The sequence below is a fragment of the Tamandua tetradactyla genome, chromosome 8 (genome assembly GCF_023851605.1).
Source record: "Tamandua tetradactyla isolate mTamTet1 chromosome 8, mTamTet1.pri, whole genome shotgun sequence".
In the NCBI taxonomy this organism is placed as follows: domain Eukaryota; kingdom Metazoa; phylum Chordata; class Mammalia; order Pilosa; family Myrmecophagidae; genus Tamandua; species Tamandua tetradactyla.
Genome location: NC_135334.1, coordinates 69,238,629 through 69,264,772, shown reverse-complemented (window position 1 = coordinate 69,264,772; position 26,144 = coordinate 69,238,629). Strand labels below are relative to the sequence as shown.

Here is a 26,144-nt window from a genome sequence, read left to right as displayed (position 1 = left end):
AAATCCAGTAAAAAGAACACATCAGAAAGGAAAACAAGAATCCCTTTGCTTCTCTCCAACACAGCAGAGAAGCAAAGGGATTTTAGGATGATAATGAAGAAAAATCCTCTTCAACTGACCTAGAGAGTAGAAGGAAAGAGGGCTCCAGGAAAACAGAGAAACTAATAAATTACCTGATGTGTTTGAATTGAGAGGGAATTTGCATTGCTTTCAGGGAGTTGGGAAATGAGTTAGTAAGAAGTACATAAATAAATTTAGCAAATGAAGAAGCTAGGTGGTTGTTAACTGGGGAAAACCAAAAGTTTAAAAGAAGAAAGATAAAAACATTTTACATTCTATGGCTCAGATCAAAATAATAGTTATATGGTTATAATAGTTTAACCCTACATGTTGAATTAACCAAAAATTGTGGTGTTGACTGTTGAGAAAATGGAAGGAAGGAGAAGTGCAGGTGTGGGAAAGAGGCAAGGAAGCAATGTGTAAGAAAGCTGAATTGTCATCTTCCCCAGTAGAGTGTCAGTAGATCTTGTTTAAAACCAAAGAATCCAGAAACAGTAGTATAAGGATGTTAATTAGAAATATTCAGTGTACCAGAAGGAAAAAAGCATCTTAAAGAAAGAGTTGAGAATAATTGGTTCTGGGGTCTAGGGATTGAAATAGAACTAAGGTATTTTAGGCAATGACATGTAAACTAATGTTTCTCAGGTTTGTAGAACAATTTAACTTTTAAACCATGTACAAGTATTACTTTGATAAAAAATATTAATTTTTAAGTATGCTTTTCGTGGTTCACTTTGTCCAAAATTTTGATTTGTCTATAAACCAGTTGAATACAATTCAGAGAACATTTATTAAACAAGAGACAGATATGTAAGTATTTATGATTGTAAAACAAAACCTAATATGATTACATGCCCTCAAATGATAGCTAAATATTGATAAACCTCATGGAGACACCATTAGTTCTGTTATAGGACTTGAGACAGGCCTCAGAGAAGATAAAGATTTGCATTGAGTCTCAAAGGATAAGAGGGATTTGAATAGTAGATTAAATGCCAACTCTGGCCAGTGCTGTCAGGTCCACAATGATTGGAAAAGTAGATGTGTAGGTTAGAAGTCTGGTAGAGCTGTGGGAGCCTGTGTTGACTTCTGTCTTTCCTAGACATTTCTATTAGTCATTTTTTCCTGAGGATTTACTCTTCCCTGCCCTATCACCCAGACACTGTTAATTTTAGTATTGACTTTACCATACTGAGTCAGATCATTGTTCTCTTTCTGTTGGCAACCTGCCTCTTAAACTTTTGGTCTAATTTAGAGAAGGATAAGGAAAGGGAAAAGAAACTCTTGGTTTCACCTGACCAAATGTGGTTTCCTGACTATAGAGGTAGAAACACACTTCCTTTATCTCATAGGCAGCTAGGTAGAACTGTTACCTTTTTTGTGTTCTTGAAATTGAACAATTATTTTCATAGTTTGAACATAATTCTTAGAGCCCTTGAGCGTAATGTAGAACACATATAATTTTTGCAAAGAAACATAATAATTTCATAACTAACATATTTACTCCTCTGTTATTTGTCAAAAATGCTTTTCAGAAGTAATTGGGCAAGTAAATGTATATGTGTGTGTGTGAAAGAGAGAGAGAGAGAAATCCTCCAAATTTCCAAATTTAAATTTTATGCTCTGAATTTGTTTTGTTTTATATTGTTGGATTGGTAAGAGGAAAAGACTGGAGTAGAACTAAATAGCAGAGCTAAACCATATGTTTTATACCAAATTAGAAACAGGTGAATGTTGTTAAAATCCAGCAAGAGCTTACAAAAGCTCTAGACTCAAGTTTGTATTAAAGGCAGGTGGTTATATGTACAATAAAAAGCAGTCACCAGCACACCGGCTTATTGATACATATGTGATTGATCTTTTTGGATAAAAACAAGGAGGAGTTAATAAATCACTGCACATAGCTATAAAGATGTTTAGGCTTGAAAGCCTAGCCTGTAAGAGCAAATGTGGAGCCTGAAGGAAATTTATGAAGCATAGATCCTTTTAGCTTTACTTAACAGCTAACATCTGACTGACCCAGGGGGACCATGGAAATTTATTGCTGGGCCATTCAAATATTTAAGCTGTTGTATGATGTAGAACAGGTAAAGATTAGCCCAATAACAAATATGAGACTGTAAAATTAAATGAGATTTCTATGACTTGTAAGTACTTGTCAGAGGTCAGCTCCAAATGACTGGTCAGAAATAGGAAAAACTTGTTGATAATTAAATCAGATTGATTATGACAACCTAGATATTTGCATTGATTGTTCTCAGATCAGTGAAATTTGGAGTTTCCTGCACTTATGAAGTCTATACTTAAGCAGAATGACTTAGGGGCCTCTAAATGTCTTTTTGTGCTCCAAATTGGATAAATGATCAGCTGACATGATTCCTTTTGCAATTTCATAATTGAAATATGTCTTTCTCAAAACACATTCTGAATATATGGAATTCCTAGACAGCATATTTGTTCTAGAAAACTAACTTTAGCTAACTTATGTATGTAATTTTGAACTTTGACATCCAGAAAGCAACTAAATTTTTAAAAAAATTTTTAGATTTTTATTAATAAAATCAATCAACATACAATATGAACATTGTTTTTTTCCACCACTTACTTATATATTCATCATCATGATCATTTCTTAGAACATTTGCATCAATTCAGGAAAAGAAAGAAACAGAAAACAGAAAAAATTTTCATATATACCATACCCCTTATCCCTCCCTTTCATTGATCACTAGCATTTCAATCTACTAAATTTATTTTAACATTTCTTCCCTCATTATTTACTTATTTTTAACCCATATGTTTTACTCACCTGTCCATAAGGTAGATAAAAGAAGCATCAGACACAAGGTTTTCACAATCACACAGTCACATTGTGAAAGCTATATTATTATACAATCACCTTCAAGAAACGTGGCCTCTGGAACACAGCTCTACATTTTCAGGCAGTTTCCTCCAGCTTCTCTGTTATACCATAACTAAAAAGGTGATGTCTATTTAATGCATAAGAATAACCTCCAGGATAACCTCTCAACTCTGTTTGTAATCTCTCAGCCATTGACACTTTATTTTGTCTCATTTCTCTCTTCCCCCTTTTGGTTGAGAAGATTTTCGCAGTCCCTTGGTGCTGAGTCCCAGTTCATTCTAGGATTTCTGACCCATGTTGCGAGGAAGGTCCACACCCCTGGGAGTCATGTCCCACGTAGAGAGGGGGAGGGCAGTAAGTTTGTTTGTCATGTTGGCTGAGAGAAATAGGCCACATCTGAGCAACAAAAGAGGTTCTCTGGGGAGTGACTCTTAGACCTAATTTTAAGTAGGCTTAGCCTATCCTTTGCGGGATTAAGTTTCGTATGAACAAACCCCAATATTGGGGGCTCAGCTTATTGCTTTGGTTGTCCCCACTGCTTGTGAGAATATCAAGAATTCTCCACTTGGGGAAGTTGAATTTTCCCTCTTTCTCACCATTCCCCCAAGGGAACTTTGCAAATACTTTGATTTACTGTTCAAATCCTTCTGGGATTTATTGGGGCATCGCTCTGGACAAACCTATAAAATCTCATGCCCTACTCAAGGTTCCATGTACTTAAATGGTATTCATTTAGGCTGTCCACGTAAGTTATATTAGGAAATGCACTAGTTGAAATATAAATTTTGTGCCAAATAAATATTTTTTGCTTTAGTCTCACATATAAGTTAAAGTTTTAAAATATTAATTACCATCTGTTTTCAACATCCTGCATTATTGACATTCCTTTGTTCTTCCTCATGCAAAACATTTTTAAATTTGTGCATTTAGTCACTATCATTATACATTCTAGGCATTCCTAGATTACACCATCTCAGTCTTTATCATCTGTCTTTCCTTCTGATTTCATTTGTGCCCCCAGGCCTCCTCCCTCTATCATTCTCATATTCAGCTTCATTCAGTGTTCTAACATTGTTGTATTACAGTTAGGTAGTATTGTGCTATCCATTTATGAATTTTTACAATCAGTCCCGTTGCACAATCTGCATCCCTTCAGTTCCAATTACCCAGTATCTACCCTATTTCTATCTCCTGATGACCTCTGTTCTTAACTGAAATTCTCCAAGTTCATTCGTTAATGTTAGTTCATATCAGTGAGACCATACAGTATTTGTCTTTTTGTTTCTGGATAATCTCACTCAGCATAATGTCCATCCATGTTGTTACATATTTCATAACTTTATTCTATCTTATAGCTGCATAATGTTCCATCGTATGTATATACCACAGCTTGTTTAGCCACTCGTCTGTTGATGGACATTTGGGCTGTTCCATCTCTTGGCAATTGTAAATAATGCTGTTATAAACATTGGTGTGCAAATGTCCATTTGTGTCTTTGCCCTCATGTCCTCTGAGTAGATACCTAGCAGTGGTATTGCCAGGTCATATGGCAATTCTATACTTAGCTTCCTGAGGAACCACCACACTGCCTTCCACAGTGGTTATACCATTTGACATTCCCACCAACAGTGGATAAGTGTGCCTCTCTCTCCACATCCTCTCCAGCATTTGTCGTTTTCTGTTTTATTGATAAGGGCCATTCTGATGGGTGTGAGATAATATCTCGTTGTGGTTTTGATTTGCATTTCCCTGATAGCCAGGGAAGTTGAACATCTTTTCATGTGCCTTTTGGCCATTTGTATTTCCTCTTCTGAGAAGTGTCTGTTCAAATCTTTTGCCTATTTTGTAATTGGGTTGTCTGTCTTTTTGTTGTTGAGTTGAACAATTTCTTTATATGTTCGGATACTAGACCTTTATCTAACATATTGTTTCCAAATATTGTCTCCCATTGTGTAGGCTGTGTTTTTACTTTCTTGATGAAGTTCTTTAATGCACAAAAGTGTTTAATTTTGAGGAGTTCCCATTTCTTTCTTTCTTTCTTCAGTGCTCATGCTTTGGGTGTAAGGTCTAGGAAACTGCCTCCTAGTATAAGATTTATAAGATATTTCCCTACATTTTCTTCTAACAGTTTTATGGTCTTCAACCTAATATTTAGGTCTTTGATCCATTTTGAGTTAATTTTTGTATAGGATATGAGGTATGGATCTTCTTTCATTCTTTTGCATGTGGATATCTAGTTCTCTAGGCACCATTTATTGAAGAGACTGTTCTGTTCCAGGTGAGTTGGCTTGACTACCTTATCAAAGATCAATTGTCCATAGATGAAAGGGTCTGTATCTGAACACTCTATTCGATTCCATTGGTCAGTATGGAATCATGATATCTTTATGCCAATACCATGCTGTTTTGACCACTGTAGCTTCGTAATACACTTTAAAGTCAGGTAGTGCGAGACCTTTGACTTCATTTTTCTTTCTCAGGATACTTTTAGCCATTCAGGGCATCCTGCCCTTCCAGATAAATTTGGTTATTGGTTTTTCTATTTCCTGAAAAGTGAGTTTTTGGGATTTTAATTGGTATTGCATTGAATCTATAAATCACTTTAGGTAGAATTGACATGTTAACTATATTTAGTCTTCCAATCCATGAACATGGTATGCCCTTCCATTTATTTAGGTCTTCTGTGATTTCTTTTAACAATTTCTTAGTTTTCTCTGTATAGGTCTTTTGTGTCTTTAGTTAAATTTATTCCTAAATATTTTATTCTTTTGGTTGCAATTGTAAATGGAATTTTTTTCATGATTTCCCCCTCAGATTGTTCATTAATAATGAATACAAATACTACAGATTTTTGAGTGTTGATCTTGTAACCTGCCATTTTGCTGTACTCATTTATTAGCTCTGGTAGTTTTGCCATGGATTTTTCAGAGTTTTTAACATATAGTATCATATCATCAGAAAGCAGCTAAATTTTAAGGCTAAATGATAGACAACCTAAAACTAAGTTCTAAGTAGCTAGCAGATAAATGCACACCGTTGTTGAAAACTTAAGTGGAATTAAGTAGATTTTCAAAAACTTGTAGATTTATTTCTGAATCTTTTAACTGCTTTTATTTTTTTAAGCAGATAAGTTGAGTTACTAAGTTCCCAAAGAAATAATGTACGTAATAGGACTTATAGTTACATTTTAGATTTTAATGATACCTACAGTTATTGGTGATGACACTCTACCTTTGTAGGCTTAGCACTAAACCCAAAATATTGTCATCAGAGCTAGAATTGCTTGTCTTCAAATCAGTCGATGAATTTGATAGTAGTTTGATTCCTGAACATCTGATTTGTGGGGTGAAGAAATCCCACAAATTTTTAGAGAAATCTTGAGTAAAATGAAATTTACAAAATAATACAAATATATGGGGTTATGACTAGAGAGGGAATGTGTTGTAGAATAATAATCATAAGCTTCAGAGTCAGACAAGCTTGGGTTGGAATTCTAGCTTCACTGCTCTATCCTTACATTCACCCCTCCCTCCATTCTGTAAATCTGTTCCAGACTCTGTGCACTAGGAACTGTGATACAATAGTAATAAATTAGACATAGACTCACCTATTACAGACTTTTGTAAGATTCAGAACAGTAAACAAGCAATTACAGTACAGGATGAGAAGTACTTGTTTTAGGAAATATTTAGAATTCTGCAAGAACACATAGGAGAGAAATACCTAATCCAAATGTGGCCCGGTGACGTGAGGTGAATTGGGATTGGTGGCTGTTAGGAAAGGCTTCATGACTATGGACACTTTAATGTATATGCTCCTTTTTTTTGTTAGGACTGTATAGATAATGAATCTAGATATGGTACCTGATACATAATAGAAACTCAGTAAATGCAGTCCAACATTAACATCATTGTTGTTATGCTATTTTGTTTTTTTCACTCTGGTGGTAGAGGTCTCTACCTCCTATAATCCACAGAAAGCACCATTCCATAACTTGGGATTCCATCCCCCACCAAATAATTTTTCTTTTGAAGCAGAATTCAAAGCACTTTCTAAAAATAAGAGCTGATTTTTTGAGTCTGTTAAAAGCTAAGAAAGAATGAATGATGAAAATGTTTCTGAATCTCAAAATCTTTCTTGTTGATTGCTAAATATATTGTGTGTATGAGTTTTTTTGTTTGTGTGTTTTGTTTGGCATGGGTAGGCTCCGGGAATCAAACCTGAGTTTCTGGAGTGGCAAGCGAGAATTCTGCCACTTAAGCTACCATTGCACTGCCCTGTGTGTGCGTATGTGTTTAATTTGCAATCCCTGTGTCACTTAAGTATTTATTGTTCGCACATTTATTTAATCATTCATTTACAGATATTTGATGAATGCCCAGTGTGGATAAAACTCAGCTTAAGGCCTCTGTCCTTAAGGAACTTTCATTCTAATAGGGGAAATGAGACATTCATAAAAATAACTAAAACGTAAGGTAGAAAATGAATGTTATATAAAAAGGAATTGTGATTTTAGAAAGCAACAAAATGAATAAAATATGATACCTTTTGAGACACAGGTAGGAACATGTGTATAATTGTAGAGATATGGCATGTCCTTATGAAGAGAGAATAATGATTGAATGCCTCTTGTGTTCCAGTCACTGCACTAGTTCTTAGGTTTTCTTATTTTTTTTTTTTTAACATGGGCAGGCACCGGGAATCGAACCCGGGTCCTCGGGCTTGGCAGGCAAGCATTCTTACTGCTGAGCCACCGTGACCCTTAGGTTTTCTTATTTAATTCTTAAGCAATTCTGAAAGATTGGTGTTACTAAATCCATTTTAGAAATTTGGAAACAGAGCTTCGGAGTAGTGTGCCCAAATTCTTATTACAAGTAGCAAAACTGAGATCTGAGCCTCTGCTTCTCTGATTTCAAAGCCTTAATTTATTGTACCGGAATTCTCCTTTTGCTCTTTTCCTCCTTTCCCTACCCCCCATATACATATAATAATTAAATAAATAATTCTAATATCTAGGATTCAACACTATAGACAATATACCATTAGGTGTACTGATATAGTTAAACAACCTGTGTTATATGCTTAGATTGTGAAGGCTGTCTTTACAAATTTAAAATCATGTTTCTTCTTTGAAATTCATGTTTCAAATGGAAATATCTTTTGTCATGACAAAGTATGGTGGGTTTATGCACTTTTGCATACTTAATTGTAGGGTGTTTTTTTGGTATGTTTTTTCACATGTACAGATTTTGTAGGAAACAGGTGCTGTTAAACCCAGGTTAGTGCACATTGGTTGTTAATGTTATGAATGTGATTTTGATTTAGATGGCAGAATTTTTTTTTTATTTACAGAATTGTCCATTTAAAGAAAACAAAAAAAAAAACATGGTTTCCATCCTTTCATTTTGTTCTGTTCGCCGAAATTTGCCTATAGACTATTTTCAACAGTTACAAAAAGGGTGTGTAAAAACTGGAAGTTTCTTACAAGGAAATTGAGTTCTTTAACAGTTTCCATAACTCTACAACTTACCAAGTAAAAAGATGGGGATTATTTTTAACCTTACTGTGAAATTATCTGGAATTCTATTTCCCTGAAATTCTCCTTTTACAGCTGTCTCCAAAGTACCATATTTGGTATTGACAAAGAGAATAATCCAATGTAAATCTTTTTACATAATTTCTCCTTTAAAAATTTGGTGTGACATCTTATTACCTGTCATATCAAATTATTTCTCTTTGGATTGGCATAAACTATTTTCCATTATATATTCCCTCTCTCCTTTCTTCCCACAAGGAAGAGGAAAAAAATACCACTGTTCTTCTTATTCTCCTGTATAGACTTTTGTCACCCTCAGCCTGTTAATTATCTGCACATTGCCATTTTTTGTTTCCTGCCTTACCTTTGACCTAGTATCTCTCTTTTCACTTACCTTTCAGACCTTTTCTCTGTGCTTTTTGAAACCTCTCTTCAATTTTATAATATACAACATGTCTTCAACTTCTTCACTATACAACTGTATATACAACTGCTAGACACAAGTAAAATAACTAGTTCACCCCTGAGAATATCACTTGCCCTGGAGCCTTCTCAAGAGAAGACTGCTTGGTCTCATACTTCCCGTATGTCTGGGTACAGAGGGGGCAGCATCCTTTTTTCTTCCTAATGCAAATTCCCAAATCATATCTCAGTGGCCTCTCCCTAGAGTTTTTGATACCCAGAGTGGATCAGTTTTTAAACATGATTAAATTGTTTTCAGTAACAGTCATGAAATTAAATTAATAACAATAATAGCCAGAAAAGAAAAGCAGAAAATTTTCTTTCATTGAACTTTCTATATGCCAGTTTAAAAAAACAAAATAAAACAGGGTATTACAGCATGAAAAAGGAAAAAACGATAGATTAATATTTAACTACCGTAATGTATTTTTTAAACAAATGCATACATATTGGTCTGTCACAGTCATAAATGATATTGTAGCATCTGTTTTCATGTTGTTATGAATTGAATTGTGTCCCCCCCCAAAAATAGGTTGAAGTCCTAATCTCTAATACTTCAAAATGTGACCTTATATGAAAATAAGGTCATTAAAAATGGAATTAGCCACTTCAAGTGAGATCATACTGGAGTAGTAGAGTGGGCCCTTAATCCAATATGACTGATATCCTTATTAGAAGAGGAAACTTGAACACAGAAAGATGGAGGAGACACAGATTAAAAATCTGTTTTCTTTTAGACTTATTCTAGTTGGACAAAACAGTTCCCAAACGAATGAAGAACAGATGATGTGATAAGAGATTGAATGGCTATTATTTTCTCTTTCATTTCTTTCCTTTTACAGTAGGAAATTTTAAGCATATGCAAAAGTAGAGAAAATGCTACAGCAAATCCTGTGTACCCAGCTTTAATAATTATGAATAGTTGTTTATCTTATTTTATCTGTATCCTTTCCATTCTCTTTATCCCAGTTGATTATTTTTTAAGTAAATGTTATATATCATAACATTTTGTTCATAAACACTTCAATACCCATCTCTAAATATTTTTTATAATAACAATACCATTATCACACGTAAAAAGTCCTTTACTGTCATCACGTAAGTAATATCCAAATTTATCCAACTGTTTTCTTTTTTTACAATTGTTCTCTTTATATCAGAATCCAAACAAGTCCCCACATTTCCATTGGTTGCTGTCTCTTAAGTATTTTTCTTTTTAAATATTTCCATTTCTGTTTATCACATCATCTTTTTACTTTTGTACTTTGTGTATATTTTATAATATGCTTATGTATTTCAGGACATGCTCACAATTTTTTTACTGACAGAGGTATGAGATCACTTCTTCCCAAGACCTTTTGGATTTTAAAGGCAAGAGAGAGATAAGCATTTCTAGTAAGTGGGTGAAAGGTAGAAGAAAAGAGAAATGAGTATTGTATGTTCATGAAACTGTGCCTAAGGTTGCAAATAAATAGGGCAGGCAGGTCAGATCACTTAGGCCTTGAAAACTAGGCAGAGGAGCTAAAATTTGAAATAATAGCTGATAAGGAAGGAATGCTGCGAAGTGATGATAAAAAGCCTCTCAAGTAAGAAAATAATAACTAACATCTATATCATGCTTTTAGTTTTCAGTGTATGGTCTCATTCTTTTTTTTTTTTTTTTTCATTTTATCCTCACAAGATACTTGTGAAGGAAGCAGGAAAGATAATCATTTCTCTACTTTACAGGTTAGAAACTGAGTGTTAGAGAAGTTATGATTTAGCCAACTTCATATAACTAGTAAATGATGAAGCTGAGACCAAACACTTGTTTTTTTCTGTCATAATTCAGTTTTTAAAATCTGTTAAGCTTTAAATCAATCTGGCAATGATATGGAGAATGAACTGGCATTGCTAATGCTGGTTAGGAAGCTGTTGTAGTAATCAAATTGATGATGACTTAGACCAATGGTTCTCAGTTGGAGGCAATTTTACACACTTATTACCCCTACCAGGGGACTTTCGGCAATGAATTTCTGAGGACATTTTACGGTAGAGAACACTGATGCTGCAATGCACAGGACAGCCCTCCCACAACAAAGAATTATCCAGCTCAAAATGTCAGTAATGTTAAGATCAAGGAACCTTGACTTACAGACTAAGAGAATGGCAGTGAGAATGGAGAATTAAGATTGTTTCAGAGGGAAACTGACTTGGTAACTTTGTGAATGACTGCGTATATGAAAGACAAAAAAGGTGGGAAAAATAAATTACTAAGCCTGAGTAATTGATGGAGAAAAGTTGTGAGGAATAACTTATTTGGGTAGGAGAAAGTATGTTGAGTTTGAGGTAAAGTCATGACCTCAGAACCTGTTGAATATGTGTTATCACATTTTCTACAAATATAGTGGGGAGGGGTGATCTTAATATGCACAATAAAAAATTTTAAATTAACCACAGTCATCAAAGAACTCCAAAGGGCCCCAAATGCCGTCAGAGAACCAGACCTGAAGGTGGAGCTTTCAAGTCAAAGGCAAAACTGTCATCACCTTGGAATCCTTTGTAAAAATGTCTATGCTTTTGGGTGGCATGGGGAGGAAGTAGGGCAGATAGTGCTTATAATGACTGTATCTTTGGTAAATAAGAAAGTCTCAAAATTAGGTGTTTTTTTTTTTCAAAACTGAATGTGACATATTCATGCATGAGCTTTCTCTGGGTGCCCACATGTACACACATATATAATACTTTCTAATTTAACATCCTGATGTATTTTCAGACATACATATTAATCTCTTTTTTCTGACACTCCATTTGCTGACACTTCAATAAGTCTACTTTACAGCTTTAGCTGATGTTTATCATGATGATCTTTTGGCATTATAGTTTTGAAATGCTTTCATGGATCCTGAAGGAAAAATGAAATTATATTTAGTATGTTTATTTATATATTCTGAATTATAGAACCTTAGAATTGAGGAGATATTATAGTCATCTAGTCCCATGTATCATTTTGTTTGATTCCCCCCTATATTAGTTTCTAAGACTGCCATACAAATTATCACAAATTTGGTGGCTTAAAACAACAGACATGTATTCCCTCACTGTTCTAGAGGCCTGAAGACTGAAATGAAGGTGCTGACAGGGTCATTTTCCCTCTGAAAGCTGTAGGGGAGACACTTCCTTGCTCCTTCTCTCTAGTGATGGCTCCAGGTATTACTTGACTCTGCATCCATCTTTACATGGCCTTCTCTTCTCTCTGTCTCTCCACTAACTAAAATTCCATACAAGGACATTTATTTATATTGGGTTTAGGACCTGCCTGGATAATCAAGGGTGGTATCTCAAGATCCTTAACTTAATTCATCAGCAAAGATCTTTTTCCATATAAAGTCACATTCACAGGTCCTGAGGATTAAGACATAGGTTGTAGCCACCTTCAACCCACTGCAGGCCCAAATGCACGTCCATTGTGTATGTTTGTTCCCCAGCCTGTGTGTGGCTGCTCTAGTGGTGGGAGATCTTTTAGATTTTGAATATCTCTGCAGTGGAATCAGTCCTCCTGTAATTTCTGCCCATTAACTTTGTTTCTCTGTGTTTGAACCTATGCAGAAGAACTCAGTTCCTTTTCCTTCCGAAAGTCCTTCATTTGTTATCCCTGAGGTTTCTACCCTCCAGACTAAACACCTCCAGTTCCTTCAACTATTTCTCTCAAAAAATGTAGTTCCCATTCCCCTATAACATCCTGGCTGTGCTTCTTAAAGGGCTCAGAGGCAGTAGAAAGAATACTGAATCTAAAATCAGAAGGCCTAACACTAAGGTCATGTCTCTTCTACTTACTCAGTAGGTGATGGAGGCAAGTCAGTTTCTTTTAAATAACAATAACGTGGACCCACTCTACTTCACAGCATGCTTCTTATAATCAAAGGAAATTATTATAAAACTTCTCTTTAAACATAACCTATACATAAGATTCGTTATTTATCTGATTACTTGTAAAAAACATCAACTCCCAGAACTTGATATAGTCTGACCCAGGACCAAGTAGTTGGGTCTGTGTTCCTGAATTAGCTACTCTGCTTCTGTTAATACAGCATGGGATAGCATTAGCTGTTTTTGATAGTCATATCATAATTCTTTACTCATATTGAAATTGCTGTAGTCTAAAGAGCTCCAAATTTTTTATGCATAATCTATTTATTGCTTTCTAATTGGTTGATTGTCAGCAGTTCACTGATTATAGAATCAGTGAGTTTTCAAACTGATGAGAATTTGGAAAATAATTTACTATCAGCCATTTTAATTGCCTTTTATATAAAAGTATAATAATAGCAAATATATAGTTCTTCCTCCATTTATTTAATATATTACTCTCCTTTTATGCATCCTGTTTTGTGGTGTTAAGGACATTTTTCTGGTTATAATTGAATGGCCACAATGTCATTCTCCATCTATATTGAAATAAAATTACATTTATTTAAAATTGGTTTGTTTTTTACTGCTTTAATTAAATGCAAACCTCCATCTTTTGCATGGAGGTACGAAGCATTTGGTGTTCATTTAGTGAAAATAAATACAGTGTACCATCTTGCTTACTTCCTAAGTAAGCAATAATTTTATAGCACAACACATTTACATTTTGGACACTATATAACCAACCTTACTTGAGGACATCAAACTGTTAAATTCTATTTCCTTTCTTTAGTTTTTCCTAGAAAACAATATCCTCTAAACCTTGTGGAATGTATCTTTTCTCCAGGAAAGTAAAAGACAATTAAAATGAAGAATCCCCAATAATTGTCACCTACTATTCATTTCAGTAATGTTATTTCATTTTTGAGAATAATCTTATATTGTATAACTAAGGAAGTTGAAGTTTTCTTCTGGACTCTATCTAAGTTGTGATTTGCCTGTTTGTAGAGCACTCTGTTTCAGAGGATAAATTTAAGCTTGGTCTTTTTTTTTTTTTTAATTTTTTATTAATTAAAAAAAATTACAAGAAACACAAACATTCCCAACACATACACTCAGCAATTCACAATATCATCACATAGTTGCATATTCATCATCATGATCATTTCCCAGAACATTAGCATCAATTCAGAAAAAGAAATAAAAAGACAACAGAAAATATAACAAACAGAAAAAAAAAAAATTTTACAGGCCATACCCCTTACTAATCCCTTTCATTGATCACTAGCATTTCAAACTAAATCTATTTTAACATTTGTTCCCCCTATTATTTATTTTTATTCCTGTGTTCCTCTCATCTGTTGACAAGGTAGATAAAAGGAGCATCAGACACAAGGTTTTCACAATCACACAGTCACATTGTGAAAGCTATATCATTATACAATCATCATCAAGAAACATGGCTACCGGAACACAGCTCTACATTTTCAGGCAGTTCCCTCTAGCTTCTCCATTTCATCTTGGATAACAAGGTGATCTCTGCTTAATGCATAAGAATAACCTCCAGGATAACCTCTCGACTCTGTTTGGAATCTCTCAGCCATTGACACTTTGTCTCATTTCACTCTTCCCCCTTTTGATCGAGAAGGTTTTCTCAATCCCTTGATGCTAGGTCTCAGCTCATTCTAGAGTTTTTCTCAATCCCTTGATGCTGAATTACAGCTCATTCTGGGATTTCTGTCCCACGCTGCCAGGAAGATCCACACCCCTGGTAGTGATGTCCCACGTAGACAGGGGGAGGGTGGTGAGTCTGCTTGCTGTGTTGGCTGGAGAGAGAGGCCACATCTGAGCAACAAAAGAGGTTCTCTTGGGGGTGACTCTAAGACTTAATTTTAAGTAGGCTTGACCTATCCCCTGTGGGGTTAAGTTTCATATGAACAAACCCCAAGACTCGGGGCTCAGCCTATGTCCACACTGCTTGTGAGAATATCAAGTATTCAACTTAGGGAAGTTGAGTTTTCCCCCGTTCTCACCATTCCCCGAAGGGGACTGTGCAAATACTTTTCCACTCACTGATCAAATCACTCTGGGATTCATCAGGACATCACCTGGACAAACCAACAAAATCTCATGTCCTATACAAAGTTCAATGTACTTAAGGTGTTCAATCAACTATCTACATAAGTAATCTTAGGAGATGCACTAGTCAAAGTATAGATTTGTACCAAATAAACATTTTTTGCTTTAGTCTCACACATTAGTTGAAATTTTTAAATATTAAGTACCAGCTGTTTTCAGCACACTGCAGTAATGACATTCTTTTGTTCTTCCTCATACAAAAACATTTCTTAAATTTGTACATTTAGTCACTATCATTATACACTCTAGGCATTCCTAGATTACACCATCTCAATCTTTATCGTCTATCTTTCTTAGTGATTTCATTTATGCCCCAGCCCTCCTCCCTCTATCATTCTCATATGCAGCTTCATTCAGTGTTTGCACATAATTGTATTACAGTTAGGTAATATTGTGCTGTCCATTTCTGAGTTTTTATATTCAGTCCTGTTGCACAATCTGTATCCCTTCAGCTCCAATTACCCAATATCTTACCCTATTTCTATCTCCTGATGGTCTCTGTTACCAAGTTAATATTCCAAGTTTATTCACTAATGTCAGTTCATATCAGTGAGACCATACAGTCTTTGTCCTTTTGTTTCTGGCTAATCACACTCAGCATAATGCCCTTAAGGTCCATTCATGTTGCTACATACTTCATAACTTTATTCTGTCTTACAGCTGCATAATATTCCATCTTATGTAAATGTCACAGTTTGTTTAGCCAACTGTCTGTTGATGGACATTTTGGCTGTTTCCGTCTCTTGGTAATTGTTAATAATGCTGCTATAAACATTGGTGTGTAAATGTCCATTTGTGTCCTTGGCCTCGTGTCCTTTGAGTACAGACAGCATATAGATAGGTCCTGTTTTTTTAATCCATTCTGCCAGACTATGTCTTTTGATTGGAGAGTTTAATCCATTAACATTCAGTGTTATTACTGCATGGGTAGTACTTTCTTCTGCTATTTTGCCTTCTGGATTTTATATGTCATATCTAATTTTCCTTCTTTTTACCTTTACTCATAGACTTCCTTTCTACACTCTTCTCCACACCTCTCTCTTCTGTGTTTGTATCTGTCTCGAGTGTTCCCTTTAGTATTTCTTGCAGAGCTGGTCTCTTGGTCACAAATTCTGTCAGTGATTTTTCATCTGAAAATGTTTTAATTTCTCCCTCATTTTTGAAGGACAATTTTGCTGGATATAGAATTCTTGGTTGGCAGTTTTTCTCTTTTAATAATTTAAATATATTATCCCACTGTCTTCTCGCCTCCATGGTTTCTGCTGAGAGATCTGTGCATAGTCTTATTGGACTTCCCTTGTATGTGATGGATTGCTTTTCTCTTCCTGCTTTCAAGATCCTCTCTTTCTCTTTGACCTCTGACATTCTGATTATTAAATGTCTTGGAGTATGTCTATTTGGATCTATTCTCTTTGGGGTATGCTGCACTTCTTGGATCTGTAATTTTAAGTCTTTCATAAGAGTTGGGAAATTTTCAGTGATAATTTCCTCCATTAGTTTTTCTCCTCCTTTTCCTTTCTCTTCTCCTTCTGGGACACCCACAACACATATATTTGTGTGCTTCATATTGTCTTTCAATTCCCTGAGTCCCTGCTCATATTTTTCCATTTTTTTTCCCTATAGTTTCTGTTTCTTGTCAGATTTCAGATGTTCCGTCCTCCAATTCAGAAATCCTACATTCTTTCTCTCTAAATCTACCATTGTAGGTTTCCATTGTTTTTTTTCATCTACTGTGTCTTTCATTCCCATAAGTTCTGTGATTTGTTTTTTTTCAGACTTTCAGTTTCTTCTTTTTGTTCTTTCCTTGCCTTCTTTATATCCTCCCTCAATTCATTGATTTGGTTTTTGATGAGGTTTTCCATGTCTGATCGTACATTCTGAATTAATTGTTTCTGCTCCTGTATGTCATTTGAATTGTTGGTTTGTTCCTTTGACTGGGCCATTTGTTCCTTTGACTGGGCCATATCTTCAGTTTTCCTAGTGTGATTTGTTATTTTTTGCTGGCGTCTGGGCATTTAATTACCTTAATTAGTTTATTCTGGACGTTGCTTTCGCTTCTTTTATCTAGGGTTTTCTTGCTGGATGAATTTGTTGTCTGTCTGTTCTTTGATATTCCGTTCAGCTTTATCTGGACCTTTAACTTAAGTTTTGTTTAACAGAGGAGAATTTTTCAGCTCTTGTTTTCTTGTTTCTTGCCCTGCTTGTGTGGTGCCTTTCCCCCCCACACACTTAGGACGGTCTGCTTAGATATTATAGACCCCAGCCAGATTTTCCCAGACCAAACTGGCCTCCTCTCAGGAGGAAAGAGTCACCTGCATCAGTTTTCCCTGAGGGTGAGACCCAGCAGGTTGAAAGACTTTCCTGTGAATTCTCTGGGCTCTGTTTTTCTTACCCTGCCCAGTATGTGGCGCTTGTCTGACTGCAGGTCCCACCAGCATAAGATGATGCGGTACCTTTAACTTTGGCAGACTCTCCCTGCTGGGGGCGTGGTGGAGACAGAGGAGAGGTTGTAGGCTGGTTTTAATGGCTTCAAATTACCAAGCCCTGGTGTCTAAATTCCTTGATGGAGAGATTCCACATGGGTGAGGCTTCACCCCTCCCCTGGGGAAGGCACAAGCTCCAGATAAGCCCCCAAAAGAGCTCACTTCTGCCTATGCCTGGGGCAGTTGCAGCCTGAAAAGCCCTGCTGCTATATCCAGAGGCAGTCAAGCCTTTGTAGATACACAGCCGCAAAACCCTCTGTTTCCTTCTCCCCCCCCCCTTTTTTCTGTCAGTCCTGCCCCCTTGGCCCCAGGGCAAAATTGAGCAACCTCCACTTTGATCAGGTTCACCTAAGCTGGGGGCCTATTTTAAGTAGTCAGAATTTGTTAATTAGTTCCACAATTGGCGTTTGATTGTGCCCAGTCCCTGCTGCTGGTAAAGTCCTTTCCTTTCCCCTCTGGGAAGTGGCCTGTGCGGGAGGGGTGCTGGCCGTCACAGCTTTGGGAACTCACGGTTCTGGGGGGTGCTCACAGCTGGTCCATACTGGGGTACGCTGTGTGTCTGGTCACTATCGTGGCTCCAGGAGCTGTTCTGTACTGTTTCTAGTTATTTAGTAGTTGTTCTGGAGGACGAACTAAAATGCGCATGTTGTTAAGCCGCCATCTTGACCCGGAACTAAGCTTGGTCTTAAGAATCAGAAAACAATAAAAAACTAGTATGTAAGAGATACTCTAACCTTTTCTTCTTTGTTTGTATGGTGGGGTAAAAGAAATAGTGAAGGGAAACTTACTTCCTAAAATAACTCATTGCTCTTAATGAAGATCCACAGATTTTATGCCTTTCTCTCTTCAGTAAGTCAGGTTGAAAGGGAAACTCTTAGAGAGTACTGTGTCATGGGCACATTGCCTTGGAGAGGTAGCATCCAAATAGCAAACTCAGTCAATAAATGCATTTTTTAACGATTGGGGGGGGGGGGCAGGGGGCGGAGATATATTGGTCCTGTTGATTCAACTACACACCTTAAAAGAAACAAATCTTATATTTTGCTTTCAGGTCTAATTGTTTTTCTTTTCTTCTTAATCTTCCTCTCCCCATTAGTAGAAGTTGAGAAGTCAGAGCTGAGATATTAGAGGAAAAAAAGATTCTAGGTTCTTAATCTTAGGGTTGCAAGCTTATGAAATGTAAATAGGAAGCACAGTGGCCCTAACTCCTTATGGTTGTTGGGCCGCTTTCTTACACATTAGTCCCTAATTGCATGACCTATTCAATGTTTCCTTTGAAATAAAGCAGTCATTGTTCTTATCTGACTGATATAATGAAGGTGTTAAGATAATATTTTACAAGGACTAAAATTAAGTGATTTAGTCCAGTTCTTCAGGTGTTTAAGCTTCAACCTTTGTCAACAACTTAGAGATTGTTTTTACTCAGTTTTGGAAAACTTCTGATCTTCTTTACCTTTCTTAGGTTTCCACTATATCCAAAAGGAGGGGAGAAGTTGCAATTTGATTATGGTGTCTATCTTCTAAACAAAAATATAGCACAGGTAAGTAGCTCTTCATCACACCTCTCCTACTTTCCACATAAAATCTAAGTTCCTAGATTGCTAAGGATAACCCCTTTTCTTTATAAACAAATACTGCTATCAACCCTTTTATTTAACCCATTAGGCTGACAGCACAGAAATCTTTTTTAGCCAGAGTCTTATGCTGTGTCATTATAAAGACTGTAGAGAAACAGTGAGTACGCATTGGAATCATCTTGCTAAATTCAGAAGTCCTTTTCTTTGTTATTATTTCCCAGTAGATTATATTTGAATGTGTGGGCTTTCTAATGTCTTGCCTCTGAAGCTTGACTGGTAACAGCTTTCTTCCCACACACCTGAACTCTTAGGCCACTCCTATGAACTCATTTTGTTTTGGGAGTTGTTGATGGAGTGAAAGTTTAGTGCCTTTGGCATGTCCTTAAGGACCTCCTCACCTTATTATCCAGGGCCCAAAAGAAAAGGACCAAATATGGCCCTTCCAACCCATCTTGGGTATTATATCTCTCTCAACAGCACACCAGTGAGGATCCCACTTAAATAACGCCATAGAAAGACTATCAAATTCTTGGGCTTGCATTTTTGTGAAAGAAATATGTAGCATTTCCTTAGAATGCTTGGATTTACTTCAAAAAAGTAGATATTCCATAAATTTTCTAGTTGTAAAGGAAGACCAACTTCAGCGCTTTGTTTTTATTTGGATATCTTTCTAATTGCAAAATCATATGAATAAATATCCAAGGCTTTGCTGTTATTTAAATCTGTTATCAGCTATATCCCCAGACCTTTCATTTGAGAAGAAATAAGGGTTTGGATGCTTTTGTTTTTATTAGTCCATGTTACCTTTAATCCATATGAATTTTAAAAACTCACTCTATGATTCCCTTATTCATGCCTAATAGATCTAGAATTATTCCTCCATTTGGTTTAATCTTTGCCTTTCACTCTGGCAACTTCAGTTTAATGTTGTTCTTGTTTAATTTGGATTTTATCAAGATCCTTATCCTGTTCTGATATGGATCAAATTTCTGGTTTACAGTCCTCAGTTAATTGGTTGCTTCATAACTTCACACTCATTGCTCTCTCAGTCATACTGCTTTTATTGTTATTTCTACTCCAGCTCATGTTCTTCACTCCAGGCAAGCAGCCCTGCTCACGGTCTCTGGCCTGTGAGTCATCTTTCCATGTGCCATTTTGCCCAAAACTGATACTTTCCGTCCCTCTATTTTTGGCAGATAAGTATTTTGGCCTAAGGAAAAAAAGACTCTTAATTTCAAGGCTGCCTAGCTTATACTCTATTATCAGAGTTGTGTCACTATGAAAAAGGCAATGCTTTGACAGAACTGATAAAGAAGAGTCCAGAGTAAGAGACTAGTAAGGAAGAAGTTTAATAAATTAGGGAGCATTTACAGTGAAGTCAGCAGAAGTGAGAAAGAGCACAGGATACTAGGGATATGGAGTCTAGGAGTCAGAATGTCAATAAATTGCATTACTTAGTAGAACTAATTATTTTTTTTAGAACTCATTTTTTATCTGAATTTAGAAGTTCTTCTCCTTGGCCCTATTTTTCTATGTCTTGCTCTGGGAATATAGCTTCTACTGTTGAAAGCTTCCAAGTGAAATCTGCTCTTGATTAAGATTGGGGCGGAAATGCCTGGATTTTCTCATAAATCCCAGCTTCACACACACACACACACACACACACACACTATTTTTTCCTCCATGACCCAATAGAAATGCCAGAGGAGATGCTAGGTGTAGCCCAGGCTGCTTTGAGAGCAAGTCCAAGATGGAGGCTGAGCAGGTACAGTGGAAAATTTAGGGAAGTCAGCCCTCCACCACAGACTCTTAGCACTAGCACATATTTGTTCCCCACATTGGAGGACTTAAGTTGTGATCTAGGAGGTAAGGAGCCACTGATTTTATTCTTAATTGTACCAGGACCACAAGTATGCTGAATTCGATTTATTCATCTGTTTAAGAAATGGCTTACTTCTAATAATTTTGTATCCTCTTCAATTTTGCACAGCTTTTAAAAATTGAGAGATTATGTTATGTGTTTGGGGGAGGGGAAAGTGAGAGGGTGGTAGGTTAACCACCCTAAATCCATAGGAAGCAAACATCTTACTGTCTGGTGTTCTTACATCACTGTTGTGGAAATTTTAAAAGGAGATGATGATAAACTTCTTATAAACAGATTTTCTTAGGTTTCAATGTTCATTCAGGAAGCCCCTTTTGAGCATTTAGAAAGAAATTTTTAAGAAATTTGTGACCTTTAGCTTTTCTTTGCTTCATCTCTATCTATTCCATCTCTTGCTGATTCTTGGAATATTTCATTTTGTGTCTGACCTTATTACTGACTTGCTTACATTTGATTTGTGACACCTCAAAAAATCATAATATTGTGGATCCTCATCAGGTATTATATTGAATAAGATAATTCTAACGTTTGAAGGTTTGCTTTTGCCTACGTGTATACTAATACATGTTGTTAAAGAGGAGTTCGTCTTTCTCAGCCAGTTTCATTTGCACTACATCTCTAGAGATGTGAACAAATCATGCTATTAAAATAGCCCCACCTCAATAATTTATAAGCCATGTTAGTGGAGGTGGATGAAAGCATTGGCATATGTTAAAGTGCTGAAGAAAAAGGAGTGAAGTCATTTAATACTGCATCCATAACTTGGTTGAGGATTTGAATAGTCAATAGGACCTTTCATCACAACCAGAAGTAGTAGTAAAATCACTTTTTTGGTGGAGGAAATGACAGAATTTAGTAATATTTGTTACTTCAGTATTTGGAATCAGTCCAGGCCAAGTTTTGAAAGCATATGCTTAGAAAGACAGGCCTTTAAGAGAAATCCTCAAGTGTTGTTTGAAGAGCTGAGAGGATTGGTAAGGCCTGCTTGCCCTCTTTCTGTCACGGCTGTCTAAAAGTGTGTGTATATGCTAGATTGGGCATTGAGAGTTAATATAGCAAAATGCCTCATTTTCAGTGCCATTTACTAATCTTTGTCAAGTGCTGCCCCCCTTGGCTAGAAATAGCCTTCCTTGCTGGTCAGCATGTGGAATGGGGCCTGTCATAATTCAGGTACAGTGTAATCAACATTGATTAAAAAAAAAAAAACAGATCATGACATAATTGGCACTAAGTTTTAGAAGTACTATATAAGAATTTGTGTGGAGCACAGTAGTTTGCTTCTAGTTCCTATAGCATAAAAAGTAATAAAACAAAAGTTGTAATACTTTTACCTTAAATTTGTAGAACACTTTATATTTCATAAAATTTCCACACATATATCCATTTCATCTATACCGTCACCCTATAAAGTAGAAAGGGCAGATAATGTTAAGCAAATTGAAAGACAGTATGGCTATTGACATCTGTCATCCCAGTGTGGTATCACATAATCTGACAAGTTTGGCAGAGATTTCCTTACTTCCATATTCTTGATTGCTTTATATATTTCCATTCTAAAAGTGCACAGAATCAAAGAAGCTGGCATTCCCACATAGAAAAGGATCTTTAGACAAAAGTTCGTTGAAAGCAAAGATGATAACTATTTTGCGCATTTTATTTTCATATCAAGACCAATGCCTTCTGTGTGAGAAGATTACTTTAGCTGCTCTATGGAGAATGTACTCTTGCGTGCTAAAATAGTGTCAGGGTTATCAGTTAGAAGGTTATTTCAGAAGACCATCTTAAACCAAGATGACAGGGATAGATATGGAGAGACGTGAACCCCTTTGAAGTATATAATGGGAGATAATCACTGTTAGAACATGCTAATAGATTGAATGGGTGTGAGGCATTAAGAATACTCAGGGACAACTCCTAGGTTTTGTGCTTGAGCAACAGGACAGATCATACTATCCTTTGTTGATAGGGAAGGTGCCAGGAGATAGTAGTGGGGAAACAAAAGTTCTGTTTTGGAAATGTTAAGTTTGAGTTGCCTTTTAGAAAAGCAGACATAGCCATCAAGTAAGCAACAGGGTACGTGGATCTGGAGCTCATGTATCATGTATTTATATCTGGAGATATAAATTTCATTGTCATCGACATGAATATGGTACTTAAAGCCATGGAACCAGATGAGATCAATCAGGGAAAGCTGATGAGATCAATTAGATGAGAATGCAGATCTAAAAAAGAGACACACACGCACACGCGTGCACACACACACACCCACATACACACACACACCAGGATTTAAGCCTGAGAAATCACATTTACAAGTTAGATGGAAGGGAAAGAACTTACAGAGACTAAGCTGAGTGGCCAGTTGAGTAGATAGAAAATCAGGAGATGCTAATATTTTAGAAACTGAGATAAATAAATTTCTGGAAGGAAGGAGTAATCAACCATATTAAATCCTACTATAAGATAAAGACAGAAGTGTTCAATGGACTTGACAACATGTAGGCCATTGACTTGAGCAGTTTCAGTGGAGCAATAGATATGTGGAAGAGTGAAAAGGAAAGGAAACAGTGACATTGAGTATTGACAACACTTCTGAGATGCTTTCTATGGTGTGAGATAAATAGTTCATAACTGGAGAAGACTAGGATTAATAGAAGTTTTTGTTTTGTGGGGATATAGGTTGTTTGATTTTTAAGATGGAAAATGAGACATGTTTATATGCTGATGAGAGTAATCAAATAAAGAGAGAGGAATTGATGTAGGAGAAAGAGGGGAGACTGGAAGGAGCAAAGTCTTTGAGAAGGGAAGAGAAAATAACTGAATATGTTGAATTAAGATAGGAAAACAATACTCTACTGTGTACGAACTAGGATTCGAAGTGCTGGGGATAAAGGAGTGAGCAAAAGAGACAGGTCTTTACCTGTGTGGAATTTACTTTCTCCCAGTAGTAGATAGTCAGTAAACAAACAATTAATATATCAAATGGCAAATAAGGATTACAGAGAAAACTAAGGTAAGGCTGGTTGTCACATAATACCAGAGTTGGGGGTTATTTTATGTAAATTGGCTAGGGAAGGCCTCAATATCTCAGTGATTTTTAAGCAGAATCCTTTTTAAAATATTTCTGTTGATAAACAACATACAAACACAAGCATTTTTAGCATACAAACATTCCCTACATGGTATACAATCAGTGGCTCACAATATCATCACATAGTTGTGTATTTTCATCACCATGATCATTTCTTAGAGCATTTGCATCACTCCAGAAAAAAAAATAAAAAGAAAAAACTCATACATGCCATACCTCTTACTCCTCCCTCTCATTGACCACTACTATTTCCCTCTACCCAATTTACTTTAACATTTGTTCCCCCTATTATTTATTTATTTTTAATCCATATTTTTTACTCATCTGCCCATACTGTAGATAAAAGGAGCATCACCCACAAGGTTTTCATAATCACACAGTCACACTGTGAGAGCTATATCATTATACAATCATCTTCAAGAAACATGGCTACTGGAACACAGCTCTACAATTTCAGGCACTTCCCTCTAGCCTCTTTAATACACCTTAAACTGAAAAAGGGATATCTATATAATGCATAAGAATAACCTACAGGATAACCTCTCAACTCTGTTTGAAATCTCTCAGCCACGGACACTTTATTTTGTCTCATTTCTCTCTTCCCCCTTTCATTCAAGAAGGTTTTCTCAATCCCTTGATGCTGAGTCCCAGCTCATCCTAATATTTCTATCCCACACTGCCAGGGAGTTTTACACCCCTCAGAGTCATGTCCCATGTAGAGAGGGGGAGGGCAGTGAGTTTGCTTGCTGTATTGACTGAAAGAGAGATGGGCCACATTTGAGCAACAAAAGAGGTTCTCTTGGGGGTGACTCTAAGGCCTAATTTTACGTAGGCTTAGCCTGTCCTTGCGGGGATAAGTTTCATATGAACAACCCCCAAGATTGAGGCCTCAGGCTATTGATTTTGTTAAGCAGAATTTTTTAAAAAGTGAGGGAATGAGTTATGTTTATATGTGAGAGAAAAGCAACCAAGCAGAGGAATGAGTAAGTTCCAAAGGCCTGAGGTGAAAGTGTATGTGTTAGTTAGATTCAGTTGTCAACTTGGCCAGGTGAGCATACCTAGTCTTGTTGCTGCAGGCATAAGCCAATGGTACGTGAACCTCATCTGTTGCTAATTACATCTGCAGTCGGCTAGGGGGCGTGTCTGCTGCAATGAGTGACGTTTAACTTAATAGGCTGGTGCTTAAATGAGAGAACGCAATGTAGCACAGCTAAGCAGCTCGGCATTCCTCATCTCAGCACTAGCAGCTCAGCCCAGGCCTTTGGAGATGCAGAAATAAGTCACCCCCGGGAAAGTTGTTGGAACCCAGGGGCCTGGAGAGAAGACCAGCAGAGACCATCTTGTGCCTTCCACATAAGAAAGAACCTCAGTGGAAAGTTAGCTGCCTTTCCTTTGAAGAACCAACAAAATAAATCCCCTTTTATTAAAAGCCAATCCGTCTCTGGTGTGTTGAATTCCGGCAGCTAGCAAACTAGAGCAGTGTGTTTGAGGAACAGCAGGGAGATCAGTGTGGCTGGAATGGGGTAAGAGTGATATTAGGAAGAAATGAACTCAGTGATGTAGCTGGAGGTCCATTCATGTAGGGTACAGTGTACAAACTGTGGTTTTTCTGATATTGATTTTGAGCAAAGGAATACCATAATCTGACTTAACTGTTTTTCAGGGTCACTCGGACTGCTTTGGGAAAAAGAGCTTATAGAGATGCATGGTACAAGGGAGAAAGCAAGCTGAGAGGCAAGTTAAGGGATTATTGAAATAACCCAGGTGAATTTATGGGGTCTTGAACCCAGAGTCATAGTGGTGGCAATAGTAAAAAGTTGTTAATTGTGGGTATATTTGAAGATAGAGCTGAGAGGTTTGCTGGTGGCATGAATGTAGAGTGTGAGAGGGAAAAAAAGCATCAAGGATGACTCCAAGATTTTTGGTGCAAGCAACTAGAAGAGTAGTGTTGCCAAACTTGCTACACAAAAGAGAAAACATTTTGAATAATGGGAAGATTAGATATGTAGCTGGTAGGTAGCAGAGCTAAAATATAAACAGATATTCTGAATCTAAATTTTCTACAACTTTTATTACATCACAGTGGGTTTACGGTCTTCTTTTCCTTTTTTTTGTTTCAGTGTCCCATGTGTTCTGGTATGATGAGCTCTCTGCACCTGCTGG

The 26,144-nt window shown here is 36.6% G+C and overlaps 1 protein-coding gene across 2 annotated transcripts in view; it reads left to right on the top strand.

Annotated features, from left to right (window-relative positions):
* UVRAG (UV radiation resistance associated) overlaps positions 1-26,144 on the top strand; it is a 496,833-nt gene that overhangs the window by 385,390 nt on the left and 85,299 nt on the right. The window contains exons 13-14 of one of the 2 annotated variants that reach the window (XM_077113538.1): positions 18,894-18,972; positions 26,102-26,143. In XM_077113538.1, the coding sequence (XP_076969653.1) occupies positions 18,894-18,972; positions 26,102-26,143 (121 nt within the window). The remainder of the gene's footprint in view (positions 1-18,893; positions 18,973-26,101; position 26,144) is intronic. The other variant, XM_077113539.1, reaches the window with a different exon arrangement.